Source organism: Pholis gunnellus (assembly GCF_910591455.1).
Source record: "Pholis gunnellus genome assembly, chromosome: 20".
In the NCBI taxonomy this organism is placed as follows: domain Eukaryota; kingdom Metazoa; phylum Chordata; class Actinopteri; order Perciformes; family Pholidae; genus Pholis; species Pholis gunnellus.
The window spans coordinates 5,907,918-5,929,189 of NC_136547.1; the positions used below are offsets into that span (position 1 = coordinate 5,907,918).

A 21,272-nucleotide genomic window follows, 5' to 3' on the forward strand; every position below is an offset into this window, starting at 1 on the left:
CTAATTAACAATTTCCTCAGCTCGGTAGCCTCTGGATCCAGCTATTTAACAGCGGCCGTTATACGAGTTACTATCTGACGTGTCGAGTCTTTTGTGCTGAGATTTATCGTGGGTGATACACAAATACCTGTGAGGATGGCACGTTTCAGGCTCGCTAGCCTGTGGCTGCTATCACCATTCAGATAAAAGTTAAATTATCCTCCACAAGCAGAAGATTAAAAGAGAAGCTCCCGCACAAGTACATAAACCTGTCAAATTATTAAACCTCCATTTAATGTTCCCTTTATTTTTGGAAGAATACCTCACAAAGATTGATCTTTAAAGATATTTAATTGTGTCATATAAATATTCAGTACAAAATATCACGTTTTACAAAGCAGATTGATGGATGGCCGATGATGGAGGGCCCCTTGCACTACCACAACCTCTCAAATTGTTTCCACGTTGACAAAACTCCACTGCTCAATCACATTGTCACCGACATAATGCACCGTAGTAGAGGTGAAGCCCCGAGGCCGACCGTGTCTACACATCAACAACCACAGATCTACTGCATCTGGAGAAAGAGGACGGCGGCGCCGCCGTCATCCAGTTGCCTCAATAAGAAGAAAAGAACCGAAGTGTACGTTACGATGTGCACCGTCCTCTGTCGTCTTAGCTGAGCTCGGAGGCAATTGCACTCTCCATAGGCCGACATGAGCACGTCTCCGTAATGGCGACACGCTGACGCCCCCGTATGAAGACAGAAAAAACAGTGAAGACTGGAGGAGGAAATGCTCTCGGTGAGTACCGCTGTCACGTTCGATTCCCATTTGAGAGCTCACGTTGTACCTTGAGGCAGAGAAAGCAGTTTTCCTGGGAGTGAAGGGTTTTCTAAACCCATTAAACGCTTATCATAGCAACAGGCTGAAATGGCCACTTACAATGGGAGGTTTGCTCCAGGAGCGAGCTAATAAACAAAGCCACCGTAGCCGAGCGTGAGGATTATCCAGCCGCCGTGTTATCAATTGGGATTGTTTAGTGTGCCGCGTCGACGTCGAGCCCGATTCGATGTACAGAGAGCGAGAGAGCCTCTGTGGCGAACATGCCGTTGTGTTTGTTACTGTTTCAAATGTCAGTCTCTTCACAGGTCGGCCTTTTCTTAAGTGAGGGCAGAGCTTGTGTAAGCTGCTCTAATCGGCCTTATCAACCAGCCCGCTTTAGTTTCACACTGTGTTTTCATAGTTGAAGTAATTTGATAATGTTTTTACTTTGCTTTTCTTTTTTAAATAAACCCGTCGTGTGTTCTGGCTGCAGGACAGCGTGTTGACCTTCTCTGGGAGCCGAGGACGCCCCTCTGGGTTTAAGAGCCTCATTGGACACCACTCAAAAGGTCAGGTGCTCCTTGATAAGCCCCTTTATGGAAAAGGCTGTTCGTCCCCCAGGAAATCAGTACGGTGAGCACCGGCTTCATGTTCGACACCACATACAGCACAGGTACTGAAGGGCACGGAGATAGTTTAAAGGAAAATACTGGTGGTCGTCTGCTTTTTTTTTTGGCACATTTCCACCAACTGCTATGTTACATTATTATACATTCAGGGCAGAGCCCCTCTCAGGACAAGTGTAAGAAAAACTCTTATTCTACATTTCTTTTCTGAATGCTTCGGGTAATGTGGTACATTGAAATGATTTAGAAGAATCTGACCTCCCAAATAACACTCATCTTAGACATCCGGCCTTTTCTCATCGTGTAGATGTGTCTTTAGGATTTAAGGCAACTTATTTGATTCACACCAGAGACTTAGAAGTATTAACATATGGACAGAGTCCAAGTTTTAAACGTGTATAATGTTTCTATAAATCCCAATCATAATCAGTTCCTGCTCGGGACATTGATTCAAATGCTGCTTTTCATGTTTTTCTTCATCACCTGAACAGAAGAAAATAAAATAGCGTGATGAGTTTTAATGGTAACTGTCCACGAGATGTTTCAGCTCTAATTTGATGCCGTAGCTTCAGCACTGGGAGTTAATGGGACTGTGACTTACAGCATGCTGTACAGAGAATCATTGACTGAAACAAGACCAGTATTTTCCTCTAACTGAGCCTGGTGCACATTAGATCGGTGAATCTTTATCAATGTAGGTTAGAAAATCACTTTTCCTTTTGCAAAGAGAATAAATGATTCTGAAGACATTCGGCTCAATAAGGAAATATTTGGTATTTGGCTCACCTCACAGCTCGAAGCAGGACGGAGATGAAAATCAGATACTATAAAACGTGACGAACTGGTGTGTTTGTGAATGTTTGTTGCGGCCATAAAGTCCATATTTTAAAACCCACATCTAACACAAATTTGATTCCGTACCAATCGGTTCCTCGCGTTCTCATCGATGCCAACGTTTTCTGGCACTTCTGGCTCGAGCACAACTGTGGATGAATGGTTAATGTGAGGCAGCCATTGCTGAAAGAGGGGATCATTTGGACATTAGAAATCCCTAGAAAAACAAAACCACTGTACAGCGTATTGTATCATATTACCGTACGTACACAAGCAAAGAGAGAACTCACAATATGCAGCATGTTGTCCCAGAAACACTGAAAAATACATAGGCATATCTGTTGGTTTACAAAGCTGCTTGTTGAACGTGTCCACCACACGAAGCTTTGGAAAAAACAAACGAAAAAAAAGGAAGTACCAGTATAGATATATTTGGGCCTCATGTACACCCCATATACACAAAAACAGTCTTGACACAAAGTCTCTTTTCACTGCACTCTGGCAAAAACGCAACTAACACTGATTGGACACACAAAGCCTACGTCTGGTCACCGGAGGGACAACTGAATGGTGAGCGGTGGCGGTGAAAGAGCACGTGGACAAACGGTGCTTGTTTTTCGGTCCTTTTCGCCGTTTTTCTCGCCACACGTGCACCACAATTGCCCCGAAAGGTTTTTTTTTTAACGTGTTTCACTTTTCCCTCTCCTCTCGTCTGTGTGCCAGGCTCTCGTTAGGAGTCGCTGTCGTCGCCCCCGTACATGTCCGCCAGTTTCTTAAATCGGGGTCCCCACTCGCTTAGGTAGTTGTAGTCCTGGTCGCCGTCGGTGGTCACCGACTCAAGTGAGCTCAGGGACTCCGCCACGGAGCCGTTTCCCTCGTAGGCGTAGGTGGCCAGGGAGTCGTAAGGCGGCGCCGTCGGGTCGCTGTCGTTGTCCTGGAGCCTCTGGTTGATGAAGTCTCTCACGTCCCCGTTATTGTCCCGGATCGGGGGCAGCACGGGCCGTCGAACCGCAGGGTAGAAGGTTTCAGGGACGATGTCCCTCCGTTGCTTGCTCTCCTCAATGGCCTCTGGGTTGCGCAGCGTGCCGATATCAAAGGCCTGAGTGTCCTCCTCTCCACCCCCTTCATCGTTGTAGCTGACGACGTTGTCTCTGACATCCTCTTTGGAGATGATCAGAGGCTCCTTCTTCCTCTGTCTCCGCAGGGCAGCAAACAGCACCACGATCACTACAGGGAGAACAAAAACACACAGAAAATAAGTAACAAGACTTTGGTGACTTTTGCTGATGTTTCGTTGCTCCCGCTCCTTTTTCAGAAGGCCAGTGACCGTCCACGGGGATTTGTTGATGTTGCACAAGTGTTCACTGATGTTCAGGGACTTTGCAGAAACAGGCTCAGCTACCACAAGGATGCATTATGTATTTTCTGTCCTCAGGGCCGCTGCTGCTTGAGATCACAAAAGAATGCAGCTTAAGAAAAAATACATTGTATGCTAGAAACACGACTTTAACACTCGAGCTACGGCAAAACAAAGTCATAGTGTAGAATGCCGGAGAAAAAGTGCTCCAACAGTAAGCCAGGGTTTATGATAGTGTATCATAGGCGATGCTTTCAAAGTGGATGGACTCAGTCAACTTTATATCATTCAGTATTTCTATGTTCATCAAGATGCAAAGGCCTTGTTGCGTGGCTTTCATCTTAACGGTCATTGAAAAGATGACTATTGGAGCAAATCTGAATGTGCTTTGGAAACTCTCTGGCCCTGAAGCCAGTTTTGTAACACATTTGATTTGGGCCGTGGTGCACTTTTCCTTTTTTTTTTTAGATTCATCAGTAATTGAATTTAAGCCTTTACTCACAGTAGACATAAATTCCTCATAAGTGCTATTTCCGTTTTATCCTAGAGCGGACAGATTCTCAATATTCTGATATGATTGAGGTTGAAATCAACTGTGTGAGATGAGGAAGCAGAGACCTGCAGATCTCTGCTGCTTTGTTGTCTAAATCAAATGAACACGTCCGCTGTGGTCACTGGCAGAATTACCCGCCTACAACGTCTCCTTATCAAAGCTCAGATTGAAAAACAAATGTCGGGTAGGTTGCGTTGCAGGTGGTTGCGTCTCACGCAGTCTGTACTCACTGAGCAGAATGATGACACAAAGCAAAATGGCCACCAGGGCCCCCGTGCTGAGTCCCGCCCTCGCTGTGAGTGCCTCGGCGTTGCACAGCTTCATGTTGCCCTCGCGGTCGCAGGTGCACACTCTGATGGTCAGGGTGTTGGTGCTGCTTTGCATCGGGTACTCCCCGTCGGAAATGACCACCGGCACCTGGTAGATGCTCTTCTGCAGGCTGTTGTAGCTGTTCCTCCGCGTTAGGATCCACGCCGTGTTGTCTGAAAGCAACGGGATGTCCGGTTACTACGCAGCAATCAATAACCTGAATTCATATTTCAATAAACTCTACTAGAAATGTAATTTGGTCTGTGAATGTGCTTTTAGTGCTGCGAGATGAAAAAAAAAAAACCCCTATAAAATCAAATCATGTGCAGCACTCGATGTGGTAGAAGTGCCTTATGGGAACATCATACAAAAGATTGAAGTAAATGAAATGAACCACAAGCAGCAGCTGCGAGCGTATCACCTTTGTTATCACGGACGGAGAAGTTGGCCTTCCCAGCAGCCTCCTGCGCGAGACTGAAGAAGAATCGGTGTCCTCCGTGCGGAGTGTCGGGATCTGTGGCGCTCACGGTTTGTATCCTCTGGAATGAGAGACGGTCAGGTAAGCGACACGTAAACCTCGGAATAAATAGTTCTCACAGCATGTTGCCATATTGGCCAACACCAGCTGTAGACCTTCTAATTAACAAAGATACTAACAGGACAAGCGTGTTAGCGGCTTGTGCTTCATGTTAATGTGCGCTGTTTGTTCTGGTTAGATTGGTCTTTGGGGAATTCATAAAGACAAACAGTGAGCAAGCTAACACAACGAACCTGAGAGATTCTCTCACTGCAAACATTTAAAATGCAAACAGCTTTACACCTGATAGTTTTCAGTATCACTACTTTTGGTGCTTTAAGTATATTTTGATGCAAAAACTTGGTCATATAGTATGTCTTCGCGGTTGTATTGCTGCTTTTACTGAAGTAAAAAGTGCTTCCTCCACCACTGCAGCTGAGGTCCGATATCTGAGAGATAACATCATATGTAGCCTTTTTGTAAATGTGGTTTCAAGATATAATTCATCGTACAAGTCAAACAAGTCAGAGCTCGGGTCATCACGCCTCCCCATGAGCACAGCAACATTTGATTCAGACCCAAGTGTGAACTCTAAATATGTGGCGATACTGAAACTGAAGACTCAGAGTGTCAAAGTTGATGTGTATTGCGTTGCAGCGTTTTCGGGTTTCCAACCAGGATTGGCAGCAGCACAACTGAAAAGACATGTTACGTATAAAAACAGGCTGTAAAGCAGCCGTTTCCTTTTGAACTGCAGATGTGTTCTTCACTCTCTTTGGAGGAACAAACTGTTCTGAAAACTATTTATTTAGATGTACGTGATGGAAGTGGAGATGAGACCATGACTACCGCTTTGTGCTCGGTCGTACCGACCTGATTGGCCTTAGCATTCTCGCACACAAAGGTCTCGTAACTGGTGGCAAATGTCGGAGCGTTGTCGTTGACGTCCAGCACTCTGACGTAGACGGGCACGCGGCTGATCTGGCGCGGGTTGTCTGGGAAACACAAGAGGTGGGAGACGGGACTTTACACAGATAATCACTTCTTTACCTGATAAAACTGAACCACGGCGCATATGAAACATGTGTGTGTGTCCATGCACACAGTGATGCCAACGTCGTTAGGCAACGAGGTAATTGTGATATTTATACCATTATACAAAGTATATGCATCAAGTAGATGACATATCAATCACATAAAGTAATACATTTAAGGTAACATTTAGTCTCTAGGTATGAAAAGTATGAAAACTCAAATAGGATATTGGGAATTCAGACAAATCAGGATTACTGTAAAGTCTCAAATTAAAGCCAGTATTCAAATATTGCTGTAAAAGTGTGTCAGTAGAAACCATTGAGCTGTGTAAATGAATAGCTTGGATGATGAAATCCAGCATAATATAGCGTATTCAATAAACAGACATCTCATATTCACCAATCTCCTGAGTATATGTGCATATTGTTCAAGCTGTGAGGAAAACTCAATGTACTTGTGTACTTTTATTGTGAAGCTCTCCTCAACACCGACACATGTACACATCTTTTATAATTGGAGTTTATTTTCTTTTATAATTCTTACAATATTCCTTATTGCACACCAGATTTATTTAAACATATTGAACATTAAAATAATTATATATTGACAAATATTATAGTCATCAGTTTATATTTAGCTTTTCTTTTGATCCGTGTCAGTTAAACTCATCATTTCCTGCCGATGTTTCACATTAAAAGTCTACAAGTCGAGGGGAGGGATTATAGCGTTTCAGCTACTGGAAACGGCTCGTAATGTTAAACATGTTCCTGAGCAAGAAGTGTGGCGTGTCACTGACATTAAGAGAACAATGACACTCAATACTTCCTGTCTACCTTTCACATTAAAAGTACACATGAAGGCCTATTTAATATTTGTCTTTTTTTGGGGGGTTTACGATATTTACTCCACAGGGAGGGAAAACAAAACACCAGCCAATGCTGGGTAACCTGGCAGTGACTTTTCTAGTACTCTACAAACCCTGGCGAGAATGTATTCCAAAAATCCAATTTGGCCAACACAGTAAGAGGAAATGGGTGACCAGAAAGAGAACCGCGTCCCATCACGCTGCACTTACTGAACTCTGTGGAGATGACGGAGATGTTGTGCCAGGCGTTCTCTTCTCTGTCCAGCTCCCTGAGGATGAACACTGACCCGTTGCCTGCATGGACGTTGAACATTCTGTCCATGTCTGTGCGCCGATCAATAGAGTACCTGCTCAAAACACACACACACACACACACACACACAGATTGGCATCTAAACTCGAGCACGCAGGCTGTGTGGAAGCGTGTGGTGTTCCCTGGGTGAGGGATACAGGGTACAGTCATGTTTACAGAGTTTCATAGGAGTGAAAATAGTCACATTTACTGTCTCGCTTCCATTGACATTTGTGTCATTAGCGGGGTTTCAGCGGGTGGGAGGTACTCCAAACCAGTCTGACTAAGCACGATGGACTCGTCTGCACTCTGCCATTATTTCCTTTCTTTGCTATTCATACCACACAAGAAGAAGGCATTAAGAAAAAAAAAAAGATTAATTTTTTTGCATCAATCCAAGCAGCGGTTTGCCCTCAGAAGAAAGGCCAACTTTGTTGAAGGGAACAAAATTGGTTTTCACCTGCACAAATGAGCCAAACTACAGGCGGTAATAAAGCGCTTCTAAACATTTCAGACTCGTGTTTGAAGGGTCACTCTACACAAATCACACAAAAACACACCGTATTTTCTCAATTACCCTTTGTGTTGCAGATCCACAACTGCTGCCACACAGATACGTGGAGTATGAAGTTATTTTCTATTTAACCAGGATAATCCCGGTGAGGTTTTGAGTCCGATTTACGAGACGGCAGCGTGAAACGTTTCTCAAATGTAGCACATGAAAACACAAGTAACAGACTTAAAACAACACAGAGTTAAAGATAATGTAAAACCTGATCTGTAACCTGTAAACCTGTAAAAACATGATCAAATTAAAGAGACAACAGATTTAAAGCAAACAGCAATTTGTCAGTCAGGGTCAGGACAAGAACATGCAGTGCTCAAATAATCCGTAATCCTTTTTTTTTGGGGGGGGGGGGGGTCATTTTGCATGTTTATATAATAATCTAGTGTAAAATGTCTTTGTAGCTCACACCAAGATGAAAACTTTCGCTTTCGCCAAAATCAGTACGGGCTCTAGACTTTGATCTCACACTGAATTCGAATGCATAAGTACCAATGTCTTGAACCCACATGGAACTATCTGCAGGAGTAGAAACGACAAGAGCTAAGTAAAAAGGGCATCCATGAACATATACGGTATACTGTCCTCCACGGGGCGACCAGCCTTGAATAGTCCTGTCCTGTGGTGGTGATGGATGCATGTAAGTGTTTGCAGTCACACAAACACACACGAGCCAACAGGTTATCCAGTCGTGTTGTTTTCCTCTGCTTCCCAGACTACAGTGATACATCAGTGTGATTAATGGAGTAGCAGGCATCAGGAGGGCTGGCGTAAGAGGGAGGAGTCCCCCAGGGGGAGACTATGAACCCCGGCTGTTAATGCACCGCCGCACCGCTCCCCCCCCCCCCCCCCCCCTGCTGATTCTTCTATTTTAGTGTCTTTATCTAAACACTCCCTCCTCGTCTCCGCCTGCCTCTCCTCCACTCTCACCACCTCGACGGCCCGACAGTAACTCTAACCTCGTTAAATCTGCGTCGGCCGTCGGCTTTACTAATTGCTTTTCTAATATTCCCAATAATTCAGCTGGCTGGGCCCAACCCTTCCCCCTGATTAATGACGGAGAGATAACAGCGCGCCGCGTCCTGACCGGGCACCCAAAGTGCTGCTCTCAGCAGGCAGCCAGCCGGCTGGATGGGAGGCCAGGCGGAAGGACACGGAGGGTTACAGAAATGTTAGTGATCAGCGGGTTGGGACATAGATCCTCTTTCCTGCCTACAGAAGCTGCACGGCCGGCGGGTATTTTCAAGAGATATTCTTCATCCCAAGAGTCAGTGTGAACCCAGCAAAAGGTCAAAAGATTTCCAGCTTGACCTTTGGCTATATCTGGATGAAAGACTTTCAGATGGTACGGTGTAATATAACGGTTGTTGCAACATCCAAACGACTACATTGTGATGAAAAGCAAGTGCAAGAAACACTTTGAAACAGGTACATATTGTTGAACTCAATCACTCAACAAGACAATCCCCACTCAAGGTCTATCTATCGCATGATCTTCAGGATAGCTATGTAATGGACCTTGAGGTCAAGAACGAACTTTCAGCCCGTTTTTTAACACAAATCTTTTTCAAATGACCAAAACCACACTCAGCTTTGTGTCTGAACACGGTGCGTGGTAGGATAACCCAAAGCCCAAGGACAGAACACACTTTCAATGAATATTCAATCGCTACATTGTGCAATTTTCAAGCCAAACAAATCAAAACTTTACAATGTTTTTTTTCCAAAAGTCCGTCCTTGGTAAGCTGAAGACAGGAAACGGCATTTAGAATATTACAGCACTGAAATGCTTCATTCATAAGCGGGGCTACTCAAAGAGTTAGTAGCTTTTCAAAACTCTGGGTTATTTTTCCCACTTGTGCTTAATATTAAAAAAACAACATTCCTGTATTCAGGTTTATAACCTTGAATAGTGTTCATGTTTTAGGGGCTTAAACATCCGTTATATATGTTTCCATCATACCGGCTTGGGATGACACCAACTGACTAGTTAACATCTAATAAGAAATAGTATCATCAGCTGTAGATCATATGCATCATAGATCCTTGCATACTGAGGAATATAAGTGTTTATATCCCTGCCTCTAACTGCTGCTGTCTGCGTGTGCTGTGGCAAGCTATTAAAGATAACCGTCTCAGTGGCTTCCTCATGCCAGGCAGCCCCCAGGCTTCCTGGCCGCCGTCCTCCTCCTCCGCGTGGCTTTAAATGCCACGGGGTAGCTACCTCCTTGATGATGGGCGATAAAAGAGAATGATATCATATTTGACACCTGCAATAAAGTGGTGGAACTTCAACCTTGAGAGCCAACTCCCTTAGTGCATCATAAAAATGAAAAAGTCTTTGAGACGGAGTGGAAGGTGCTGCCTCATACCCCGCTGCCATTACTCCCATATAATAGAATACTTGCATAGTTTTGTACGTGCGTGAACGAAGTCTTGTCAGTGAACTTTGTCTCTCTCTACTAAGGGCACATTATGTATTTTAATGCTGTTTATGTTTATGGAGAAGCAACTATGTACAAACATCCACTTTGGTTATCACGAAATCACGTAAGAATCACTGTGTCACGTAAAAAATCCTTCTTGCCAGGCTTCAAGTAATGTTTGTGTCAGATAAGCAAATCCCCGTCCCATGAGGAGCTACTAGCAGCTACTAAAAGCTACTAGCATCTACTAGCAGCTACTAAAGGATACTAGCAGCTACTAGCATCTACTAAAAGCTACTAGCAGCTACTAAAAGCTACTAGCAGCTACTAAAGGATACTAGCAGCTACTAGCATCTACTAAAAGCTACTAGCTGCTACTAAAAGCTACTAGCATCTACTAAAGGATACTAGCATCTACTAGCAGCTACTAAAGGATACTAGCATCTACTAGCAGCTACTAAAGGATACTAGCATCTACTAGCAGCTACTAAAGGATACTAGCATCTACTAGCAGCTACTAAAGGATACTAGCAGCTACTAAAGGATACTAGCAGCTACTAAAAGCTACTAGCATCTACTAAAAGCTACTAAAAGCTACTAAAAGCTACTAGCAGCTACACAGAGAGGCGACCGTTTGTTCAAAACAACAATGGCGGCTCTCAAAGAGGTTAGCGTAGATCAGTTAAATCAGAACTGGAAGGTATTCCTTCATTGAAAGAAGAGCAAAGAACTGCACTGAGGGCTTTTCTCAATGGAAAAGGTGTTTCCACTCTTCTCCCGACTGGCTTCGCCAACAGTTTGATTGACCAATGGTTCATCCAATCACCTGCCAAGGCCACTAGAATGCATTAAATGGCGTTCACTAGACTAAAAGAAGTCAGTATTGCCACTAATATAATATCTGTGATTCGCTTAGTAGCTTCTCCCTAAGCTTCTGGCCACATCCCATGGCCCGCCCTTCTTATTGTGGGATAGGCCATGGTGTTTGAGTTGGATCAAAACATGGCAATCCCTGATATGGTCCCTTAAGATGTGATGTGGTTCAGTACCTGACTAGGCTGTTTTTGTCATCCGGGTCGGACGCGCTGACGGAGCCGATGGCGGTGTTCCTGGCTGCGTCCTCTTTGACCTCCATGACGTAGCTGGCGTGCTCGAACACCGGCGGCTCGTCCACGTCCTCCACGATGATCTTGATGGTGGCCTCGTCCCTGAAGGGGCCCACGGAGAAGAAGCGGGGGTTGATGTGGGAATTCTCCACCTGAATGCGGAGACTGTACTGACGCTTCCTCTCAAAGTCCAGAGGCTGCAAAAAACAGAAAGTACTGTAAGTATAGTGAGTACAGTATGTATGGCTTTCCTGTTTTCTTTACATAATGGCCAAAACTACACCGTCATATGTCTGACGGCCCTTGAACACATCATGTGCGACGAATGCTTCTGTCAGAGAAGGTAACCAAAACGAAGCTTACAATTGTGATATTTCATCTCAATTTGATTCTGCATGTCTCCTTTAAAATCCTGCATCAAATGAACCAGATCCTGTAAAAAAACATTACATTCTAAGCTCCTCGGCGCAACTAGGAAGCCATGATTGATTTGCCTGTGACCAACAGTCATGTGACAAAAATTCAGTGAAAGGCTGCTGAGCACAGAGCATTGAGGAGAGTACACGAGAGGCTGTCAGTAGAGGCTGTAAACATGTAAATAGTCCAATGTATGCGGCACATAGAGCCTCCATTTATTGGCGACAATTGTGGGCACTTTGTATATGGATTACATTGTTTTCCACTTTTTGTGAAATCAATTATCAAAGAAAGTTCATATCATTTATGTCATGGTAACTGTGTTATACTGCACAAAAGACATTTTTGAATTCTCTCTGCTTCCTGCCACGATTGTGCGGTTTCCTTCGAGGTGCAGGACTTTAATATTGGTGTGAAAAACGAGGCCACAGAGAGTAAAATGTGACGGGAGCAAAATGAATGAATTTAGCAACTTTAACGGGGTCATTAATATGTTCCCAGTTCTACGTGTGCTCTCCCAGGCTCCTATGTTCCGAAGGTCTTATGCTGCCCCGACCCATTGCTGTTCCAAACTCGTCACATAAGGACACCTGATCAGGACCCTTTGGCGTCACTTGGGTTTCAGCAGCACATGAGGTTTAGGTAAAGATTGTGGATTGGGTACAAATAAGCGTGTTTCTGACAATCTGAGAATGAGAATGAGCTCCAGCTCTAACCTGAACCTGAAAAATACGTTTCACAGCTCGACTCGCTTAAGATGACATGCTATTGTAGTAACTCGTCAAAGGGAAAACAGCATAGTGTTGAACCCTGGGAAAATAAGTCCCCGACAACATCAAACCTTTTGTATTGTTTACTTAATGTGTGCTGACAGAATATCGAACTGGGGGAACGCAGTAACTGTGACGTTACATGTTTTTGTTTTCTTGAAATAAAAAGAAGTTTCTACAGTGACTTTTTGTTTGCCCCTTAATATTTACTTTGAAAACACTCATTTGTATGCAGCAACACGTTCAGCTGTTGATTTTGTGTAAACTCATCTCCATTCAGAGCATCCTGCCGCATTTAATTTCAGGTCAGATTGGGATTTAATTCATTAAACTGGCAATCGTTTCCCGAGCATCGTCTAATGAGCGCGTGTGAAGCGGCTCAGAGTCGTTTTCAAGGACACTAACAAGACCGTCGATGGATACACATGGGCTGCTGCATGGATCAGACCCGGGCTCTTTTGGACATGATAACTGCTGCCACATCCACAATAATGTGACTGATGTGGCATTTTGGCAACAACACGGTTGGGTTACTGTACAAAAACGGCATGAAAGTATTTTTAGCGAGGGACTCTGGTTGGACAAAGCAGCGTATATATAAATGAGATAAATGTTGTATGTTAGGTAATTGTTGTACTGTCTTTTATTGAGTCCTATTATTGCAGGTATCAAGCATTAAATGTAAGATCTTTCTTTTGCACTTTGTTTCTGCTTCTTTAGGCAGAAACAAAGACATGCCAACTTCTTGTTTGTGCTTTTCAACCTGATTTCCTGATCCCTGCCAAACTCTGTGAAACAATCAAAGTTGTGTCTTGATGTCTGACTGACAGCCGTTCATTCTTGTTGTTGTTTTGATTGAAGAGATCAGCGTTTTGGATTAGTGAAGAAGCAACGGAGAACATATCGAGTGGCGGTGGATGGTGAGACTTTGGTGTGCCGTTTCATTTGAATGCATGACGGAAAGTACAAAAAACACAAACATCTCCCACTGCCGTCATTTGTCAGGGAGTGTCAAGGTTGTGAGCATTTCTACATTGGAATCTATTAATAAGGGCAAAAGATTAAAAAGAACTGAAATGTAGAAAACAAAGTGTCATGACTGGTATTACGTTGGAGGACACATCTGTTCAGCACCACTACACCTACACCTAACATATAGAGGATGAGGATAAGAAAGCATTCTGTAAAATCACTTAGAAACGTTTTTGCCAGTAAATATATGTATATTTATTAATATAATGTATATTTATTCGAGACTGCTTTCTGTTGGTGTACAGACTTTCATTTTACACATTTGTTTGCTCAAAAGGAAGCAGCTTTGTTATTTTTTCATGTGTGATCCCCTATAATCCCACATCTTCTGCACACTGCTGTTACACTTCTATGATGTACGGACTGCACACAATGATTAGCAGCCTCATTCCTGCGCGGCTGCTAATGTTTTCAGTCGTTGTGCATTTCAGTGCAGGTTGGCGGTGTGTTTAGCTTTTATGTTTCTTTCATAAGCTTGTTTTTTTTTTTTTAAGTTGTAGCCACTGAAGGTATCCCCTTCATTGACAGGAATAATTAGGGAGCGGTGCATTCTAATGAATGTGCACCCAGCGCTGAGCAGGAGCAGCTGGATCAGAGTTAGGCTTCCTACTGTACACATGAAAGAACGCCGGGTCCGCCATCGTTGGGGAAACAGCCAATGAAAGCGTGAAAAATCCAGATGGAACGAGTCGTTTTCTCTGGAACCATGAATAACAACACGAGTCGGTAATTTTTCACCGTCCCGCGTTAAGGCAGGCGGGGTGTGGCACCGCACGTCAATGGGAGGAATACGTTGCTTCGAAGGACCGGTTAAAAGCGGAGATGGCACACACTCCCACTTGACAAACCCATTTAATTAGTAGGCTCAGAATTAGGGCATGCTCGGTCCTCACACACATCACTCTGCCTGCACACCACATCCCCTACAGCACTGCCGCGGCTTCAAAAGGCAATTATGCCATCTTGCACTTAATGATGGCATGATGGAGGCGATCAATCGGAGGGCTGCAGAGAGCGTGCTTGACAAGGTAACTGCCAGGTTCTGTTGAACACATCAGAAACACACCGCAGCCCACCGCTGAATGCTGCGATCCATACCGAGCGTCAGTGTTTCTGCTTTGGTCTCAGCCGAGAGGAAAAATGAACCTCACTCAAAAACACATGTAATGGGAGTGGAGGCAAGTGTAAGTTGGAATCTAATAAGTCCGCTGTCCATCTGCTGGCTGTCAGAGCGTATGGAAATCATAAAGTTCCTATCACTTTGCTTCGTTACGGAGTGCGGTTCATTGTGTCGTTTCCCCTTCGTTGGCCAGATGAGAAGTGTGAAGCGCACGAGCTACAGGCAGGTCTGGCTCGGTGGGATGAAGACGAGGGTTAAAATAACAACACTACAAACAAAAGGGAAACAATGTGCATGCTATTTCCTTCATTTAGTTGTATCATTCTAGCTATTATAATAATATTACAATGACATGGTAGTATTGCTTCAACTCTTTTTTTAAATGGTAAATGTTAAATTAAAGCACACTGTCCTTTCAAGATGTTTATGAAATCAAACCCGTGATACTATTTACAGTCGTACAGTCTCACTGATAGTGGCGGAGTCCACCAGTATTAAAAATTGCCTTCATACACTTGAAGGGATTTACTGGTGTCTTGCTGCTCTGCACAAAGGTTTTCAACTGGCAAAACATATTATTGTGAGGCCGTCTCCACAAACGTATTTGTCACCGCGTTTAGCACATGCTGTGATCGTTTATCGAAAATATGTCGACAGAACAAGACATGGTCATTTTGGGATTTACAGCGAATCCGTTTTTTTAAAAATTGCAGAAACAGGAGGAGCATCCGTGGTGAGCTGTTAGATGAAACGCTGCAGGCGACAGGCTGCAAACCTCCAACTCTACAGCAGTGCAACCGACTCTGCGACGTCCTGCTGTCGTGTGGAAAACGTCTCGCGCCGCGTGTGCAGCGTGAAATCAGACCGCGGTTGCCCGCGGCCTGATGGGAGAAGGTCGATTATTGACTGACTTCTTTTTTGGAGCGGTACACTGACTGCTCTTCCGTTGTATTTCAGACAAAGTAGCTGTTCAAGGAGTGTTTGCTGTTGTATTACACCGTACTTGTTACCACCAGTAACCACCGGTGTCGCAGAATCAACCACGACGAAAACTTTTAAGGTTCTCTATAAGATATCCAGAGCATTAATATTAATATAGCAGCAAACAGCTCTCCCTCTGTGTGTGTGTTCTGTAATCTAAACTTCTCCTCGCAGGCTAGCTCACACCGTGCTCACATGGCGGTTACTGCTGATAACGCCGTCCCAACCCACGGCGTTGACGCGGAAGCTAAGCGCCCACCCTCCTGTTCCCACTCAGGTAAACACTGATAGCTCTGTCAGCACTGTTTCTGTTTGCTGCATTGTTAGCGCCGTAGCTGCTAGCCGCCGGCTCAGCCATTGCCATGTTGAGAGCTGCGTGGAGGCAATCCCTCAATTGAGGGATTGCCTCCACAATGGCTCCGCAATGGCTGAGCCGGCGGCTAGCAGCTACGGCGCTAACAATGCAGCAAACAGAAACAGTGCTTTTAATGATTATAGAGAACTTGTAATGATTATAACTTCAATGTCTCGTCTTTGTTTGTTAAAAAATGTAGAATTCAGAGTCCCAAATAAACTCGACCAATCAGAGCCTGATGGATGAAACTCAGGGCCAAAAGGTGATAGCAATATCAAAGCTTTTTATCCATTCAGAGCTTCTCTCATCTGGATTTTAGCAGCAGTAAGATGACACTGTTTAGTCATTTTAGTGAGTAAATCAAATGAGATTTTGAAAAGAGAGGAGGACATGTCCCCCCGGTTCCCCAGTGGACGCTACACCCCTCACTCTAAAAACCCTCACAGGCCACAAACAGAGAGTCGCTGACCTTCCTCAGCAGGATGACGCCCTCCTGCGTGCTCCTATTGGTGGTGACATCAAACATGCCGAGGCCGTCGCTCCCAATGATCCTGTAGTCCATCTCGGCGTTCTCGCCGATGTCGGCGTCCATGGCGCGGATCGCTCCCACGGCAGACCCAAGCTCGATGGACTCGGGCACTCTGAACTCGTAGAGGGCTGGAGAGAAAGAATATTGTCTTCGTGATTTTGCCGTTTGCATGAAAAGATGAACAAGGAAAAGAAAAAGTTTGAGAAGGAAATGCTTTGGAGTGTAAGTGAGTCAGAGATGGAGCATGAGAGACGGGCCCTTACGAGTCAGGTCACGCCCCTGTTTTCCACACAAAGATGCAATTTTATCACAATTAAAAGTATAATCGAGAAGCATTAAAGGCCTAAAATAAAGCCGAGATTAATTCACAGAGACAAAGAGAATACACCGCCACCCCTGACATCGGTCGTGCATCATAACCTGCGTATATTTTATGACCCTGTTAGTAGATAAAAAAAAATTAAAAAAAAGAGTATAAGCGGGTGAGTCAGAGAGCAAGAATACAAGGGAGCAAGTCAGGGAGAGGGTGAGTCAGAGCCAATCAGAAAGCAGCACCAGGCGAGCCAGCCGGGGAGTGGGGGTGTGTGTGTGAAAAGGAGAAACCGTGTCGGAGATTTAGTGCCTCAACATTTGTAGATCAGCTGTGGAGCAGACATTTCATATGCGCTGAAACATATTTCATTTCCAAAACAGACATTTGGCCTTTCACGTTAACTTGCTACAAGCGTTATTGACTCACTACTCAGGAGTTTAGGATGTAACATAAATTCTGGGCCAATTTTGCTCAACGTAAATTAATTGCTTCTTCTTTTTCTTCTTCTTCGTCTTTTTTATTTTTTTTATTTTGTAAGATGATTTCCTGGTTCTGAGGCGGGTAAATTGATCGCTGCCTGTCGGCAGCTGCATCTCGTCTGCTTAAATAAATAGCTGGACCGCGGGCGCGATATACACACAGCCTGCAGAGACAAACAGCACTGACACACTAATAAAACATGCTGACAGTGTTTTGGCAACGCCTGAGTCGGCAGGTCTCAGTGACGCTGACACACACACACACACACACACACACACACACACACACACACACACTGAAAGCGACGCACTACGAGAAGGTTTCCCTGGGCTAACAGGTATTTAGCAATAGGTTGAAAAGAAGAGGCATCACTCCGGCAGACAACAATGATATCGCTTCCTGACACTCTACCTCCTCTGGGTGTCCCATTACAATATCTCTTCCTCTTTCTCCTTCTTTCAAGCTTCCCCTCTGTCTGCCCCCCCCCCCCCCCCCCCCCCCCCCGCCACACACACACACACACACACACACACACACACACACACACACACACACACTCCCTCCATCACAGGCTGTCTTTCTGTCGCCTGCATCACTCTTCTTTCTTCCTCTATCTTCCCCTCCTGTCACCCTCCTCCATCCCCGTCTCCCCTACTGTTCATTCATTGGTGGAGGGGCTGAGATGACAGTGTCTGCCTGCCCCCCCCCCCCAAGCTAGGGGGAGGAGGGAGTGATAAATGGGGGGACGGCGGGGAGTTCTGCGGTCGCCTCGCGTCGCTCACTGTACAGTCGCCGCTTGCCGTACACCGAGGGGGGAAACGCGACGACACCAGTAATCTGTCAATCTGATCCGGCTGCCGTTTGCCAGATGTGCGACAGAGGAAGTGAGATGGGTGGGAGGAGGAGGGGGATGGGGATGGGGGGGGGGGGAGAAGTAAGGGAGACAATGTGTTAGACTGAAAGTGAGTATAGAAGGGGAGGATTGATGAGTGAGAGGGAAACAAAAAGAAAGGAAAAAAAGAAATGCACCAAGAACAGTTCGAGCACTAAATTGAGAAGATCGGTTTTATGGAGTAAAAGGCAGCAGAAGAAAGACTTAATAGTGTGGGATAGACAAAGAGAGAGGGAGAGGAGGGCAGATAAAAAACAGTGAATGTACTCTCTTCATTTAATAGGGATTACGGGGCTGATCTGATGCACTTTGCAGGACCCTTCGCTCTGTCATATGGCTCTATATTTAATTATTCTCTGCCTTTAAGAGGCCCGCCTTAGTCGCACAAAACCCAGAGCTCCCTGCAATAATCCAAATTCATTTTGAAACTGACACCAGATGGGGGCTGCCTGCCTGGCACCGGCTCACACCGACAAGTGGTTTTCATGGGCTGAGTATCGGTCACTCAGTATGTGCGTGGGGGGGGGGGGGGGGGTCTAGAAGGCTGTACTCACTCTTGGTGAAGCGCGGCGGGTTGTCGTTCACGTCGGAGAGGGTGATGCTGACGGTCGTGGTGCCGGAGAGCCCGCCCATCTGTCCGGCCATGTCTTTAGCCTGGATCACAACCTGGTAGTTTTCCTTGACTTCTCGGTCCATGCCGGGCAGGGCTGTCTTGATCAGGCCTGAAGAGAAATGCACCGATTTATGGTGGGAGTTTATTTACAACAAAAGAAGAAAGCCCATCTGGTTATTTCATCGCCTAGTCAAGTGTATTCATACAGCCAAAAATCAGAAGGGCTTTTACTCAGAGGGTTTTACAATCTTCTTCTTTATTTCAGTATGTACAAAGGCATTTTTTTCAAGGATGAAGTCGGTTGAGATAAAATTTTATCAGCAAATATTTTAGTGTTTAATAGATTTTTTGAGTCATCTTTTAAGCCCAAAAGCCGTAAATCCGCTTGTTTCAGCTCTCAAGATGTGAGAACTTGCTGCTTTTCTTCGCCCTATTCCACAGTCAACTGAATATCTTTGTCTTGTGAACTGAAGCTCAGACGAAACCTCTGGCTCTGGGAAACTTTATTGGGCATTTTCCTTATTTTACAGACAAAATGATTGATGGACCAATGAAAAAGACGATCGGCAGACTAATCGATGATAAAAACGATAATTAGCTGCAGTCCTAAAACATGTTATCACTGTTTAATTGCCAATGTTTAATTTGACCTTGATGAAACACTCGGGTTTATTTGCTTAGACGGACTCTGAGCGGCTCATTTGCCTTTTTCACTCTTCACTTTGTAAAGCTGAAAGCGTTTTCTGAGGTGTGCTCAACACAAGAGGACCTTGTGACCTCGTTGATCCCTCAACATCGTCATTTTGCTGCAGCAGAAATAAGGTTTGGGTGTGCAGGAACATAAGATCAGTTTAAACTACTATAAAAATGTTGTACAGTGCAGAAACAAACTAATATGAATACAATAAGTGCAACAAACGAATACAATAAGTGCTAAGTGCTAAGTTTTATGGTAAAGTAAATAAAACTGGCGATCTTAAAATATGCAGTTTATCAGTTATTTTACAAAGTAGAGCTAGTGTTGAAAGTCATTCCCTCTAACGTACACTATATTAGGCATAGCAGCTCTAAATGACATTAAACTACATTAGATGTGATTAATCTTTATTGACACTCAGAGTAACGGCAACAAAACACAGTTCATAATCCGACCACAAGGTGCAAACAGCAGCAGTGTGCGTACAGATAAACTGTAAACAGAATGTTCAATAAGAGCAACTCACCAAAATACAGTATGTACAGTTACTGTAACATGTGCAGTATGAACAATCAACAATACACAGTGTAGCAGGGAAATAATTAATCAATAAGTGATTGAATAACAAGCAACTATTGTTTGACAAAATTAGACATTTGAAGACGTCTCCTTGGACTCTCGGATGGACACGGATGGATTTGATACCTTATGAAACTACCCGACAAATGAAGCCATTGTTACCAACCATGACACTGAAATCATTGAAATGTGACCTCGAGGATAATCAGACTGGAGAAATTTTACTGCCACAAACTAGAGAGCGAGGGGCATTCAGGGGCTGTATAATAAACCCCTTTATAAAGATAAAGGGGTTTCTGAGCAGCTTCCAGAACAGAAGCGCTCGCTGGCTATTGACAAAAACATAACAAATCTCAAAAGTGTTTGACACCAAATCACAGCATGACTCTTTCTTTGGTGATCCTCGGGGCCTTTGTGTCTTCATCTGGTGTTTTGGAGAGATCTTTTGACCATTGTGGTAAAACAATGTTACATTTAGCACCAAAGCTGTGTAACAAATGGCATCAACCACACAATTGCTGCAAGATCCCATATAAAATAAGGCATGGGAGCAGCCATCATACTTCTTCCATAATGTTATTAGACCTTCAACACTTTCACAATTTTCTGATTTATGACTAGAAGCACTTTGCACACACACACACACACACACACACACACACACACACACACTGCTGAGCTGCATCTGAAATTAATGCAAATTAACTAATGTGTCACAGCTTTCCGATGATGTAATCCACTTCTATGTTAGATACTGTTGATCTGCTATCGCCCTGTCCCCTTGAGCAAGACAAACACAGGTCTACGTGACTCTCTCTGGGTTACTGATAATGAATGCAGTGTGAATGCAGCTGTGATAGAACAATAATATGTTCAGTATGAACACAGCCTGTAGATAGTATGTGCAGCTCTAACGCTCGTCTTTTAAACCATGCCAAGTCTGGCAGGTTTTGTGTACAACCTTCTCAGAATCAAGCCGCCATATGACATAACCTTTTCCACAGGTGGATCTAAAGATCACTGTACTCACCTGAAACAGTTCTTAAAATAAGCCTGCCTGTATTGAGTTAATGATATTTCTTTTTTTTTTTTTGCTTCATGCATCTACGGGCCAGATAATTAAACCACCGGCAACATTTTATTGCTGAAAGGTCAGTTCTCTCGCCGAGTACGGGGCAGCGGCACGGAGCTCGGCGGTCACACGGG

The 21,272-nt window shown here is 44.4% G+C and overlaps 1 protein-coding gene across 1 annotated transcript in view; it reads right to left on the minus strand.

Moving 5' to 3' along the window:
- Nucleotides 1–317: 317 nt before the first annotated feature.
- Nucleotides 318–21,272, minus strand: part of LOC306712391 (cadherin-6-like) — a 55,500-nt gene continuing 34,545 nt past the window's right edge. The window contains exons 5-12 of the mRNA XM_079181645.1: nt 18,732–18,899; nt 16,433–16,620; nt 11,232–11,485; nt 7,110–7,246; nt 5,873–5,994; nt 4,904–5,021; nt 4,404–4,655; nt 318–3,490 (exon numbers count right to left, since the gene is read on the minus strand). Coding sequence (XP_079037771.1) covers nt 2,994–3,490; nt 4,404–4,655; nt 4,904–5,021; nt 5,873–5,994; nt 7,110–7,246; nt 11,232–11,485; nt 16,433–16,620; nt 18,732–18,899 — 1,736 coding nt within the window. The 3' untranslated portion in view covers nt 318–2,993. The remainder of the gene's footprint in view (nt 3,491–4,403; nt 4,656–4,903; nt 5,022–5,872; nt 5,995–7,109; nt 7,247–11,231; nt 11,486–16,432; nt 16,621–18,731; nt 18,900–21,272) is intronic.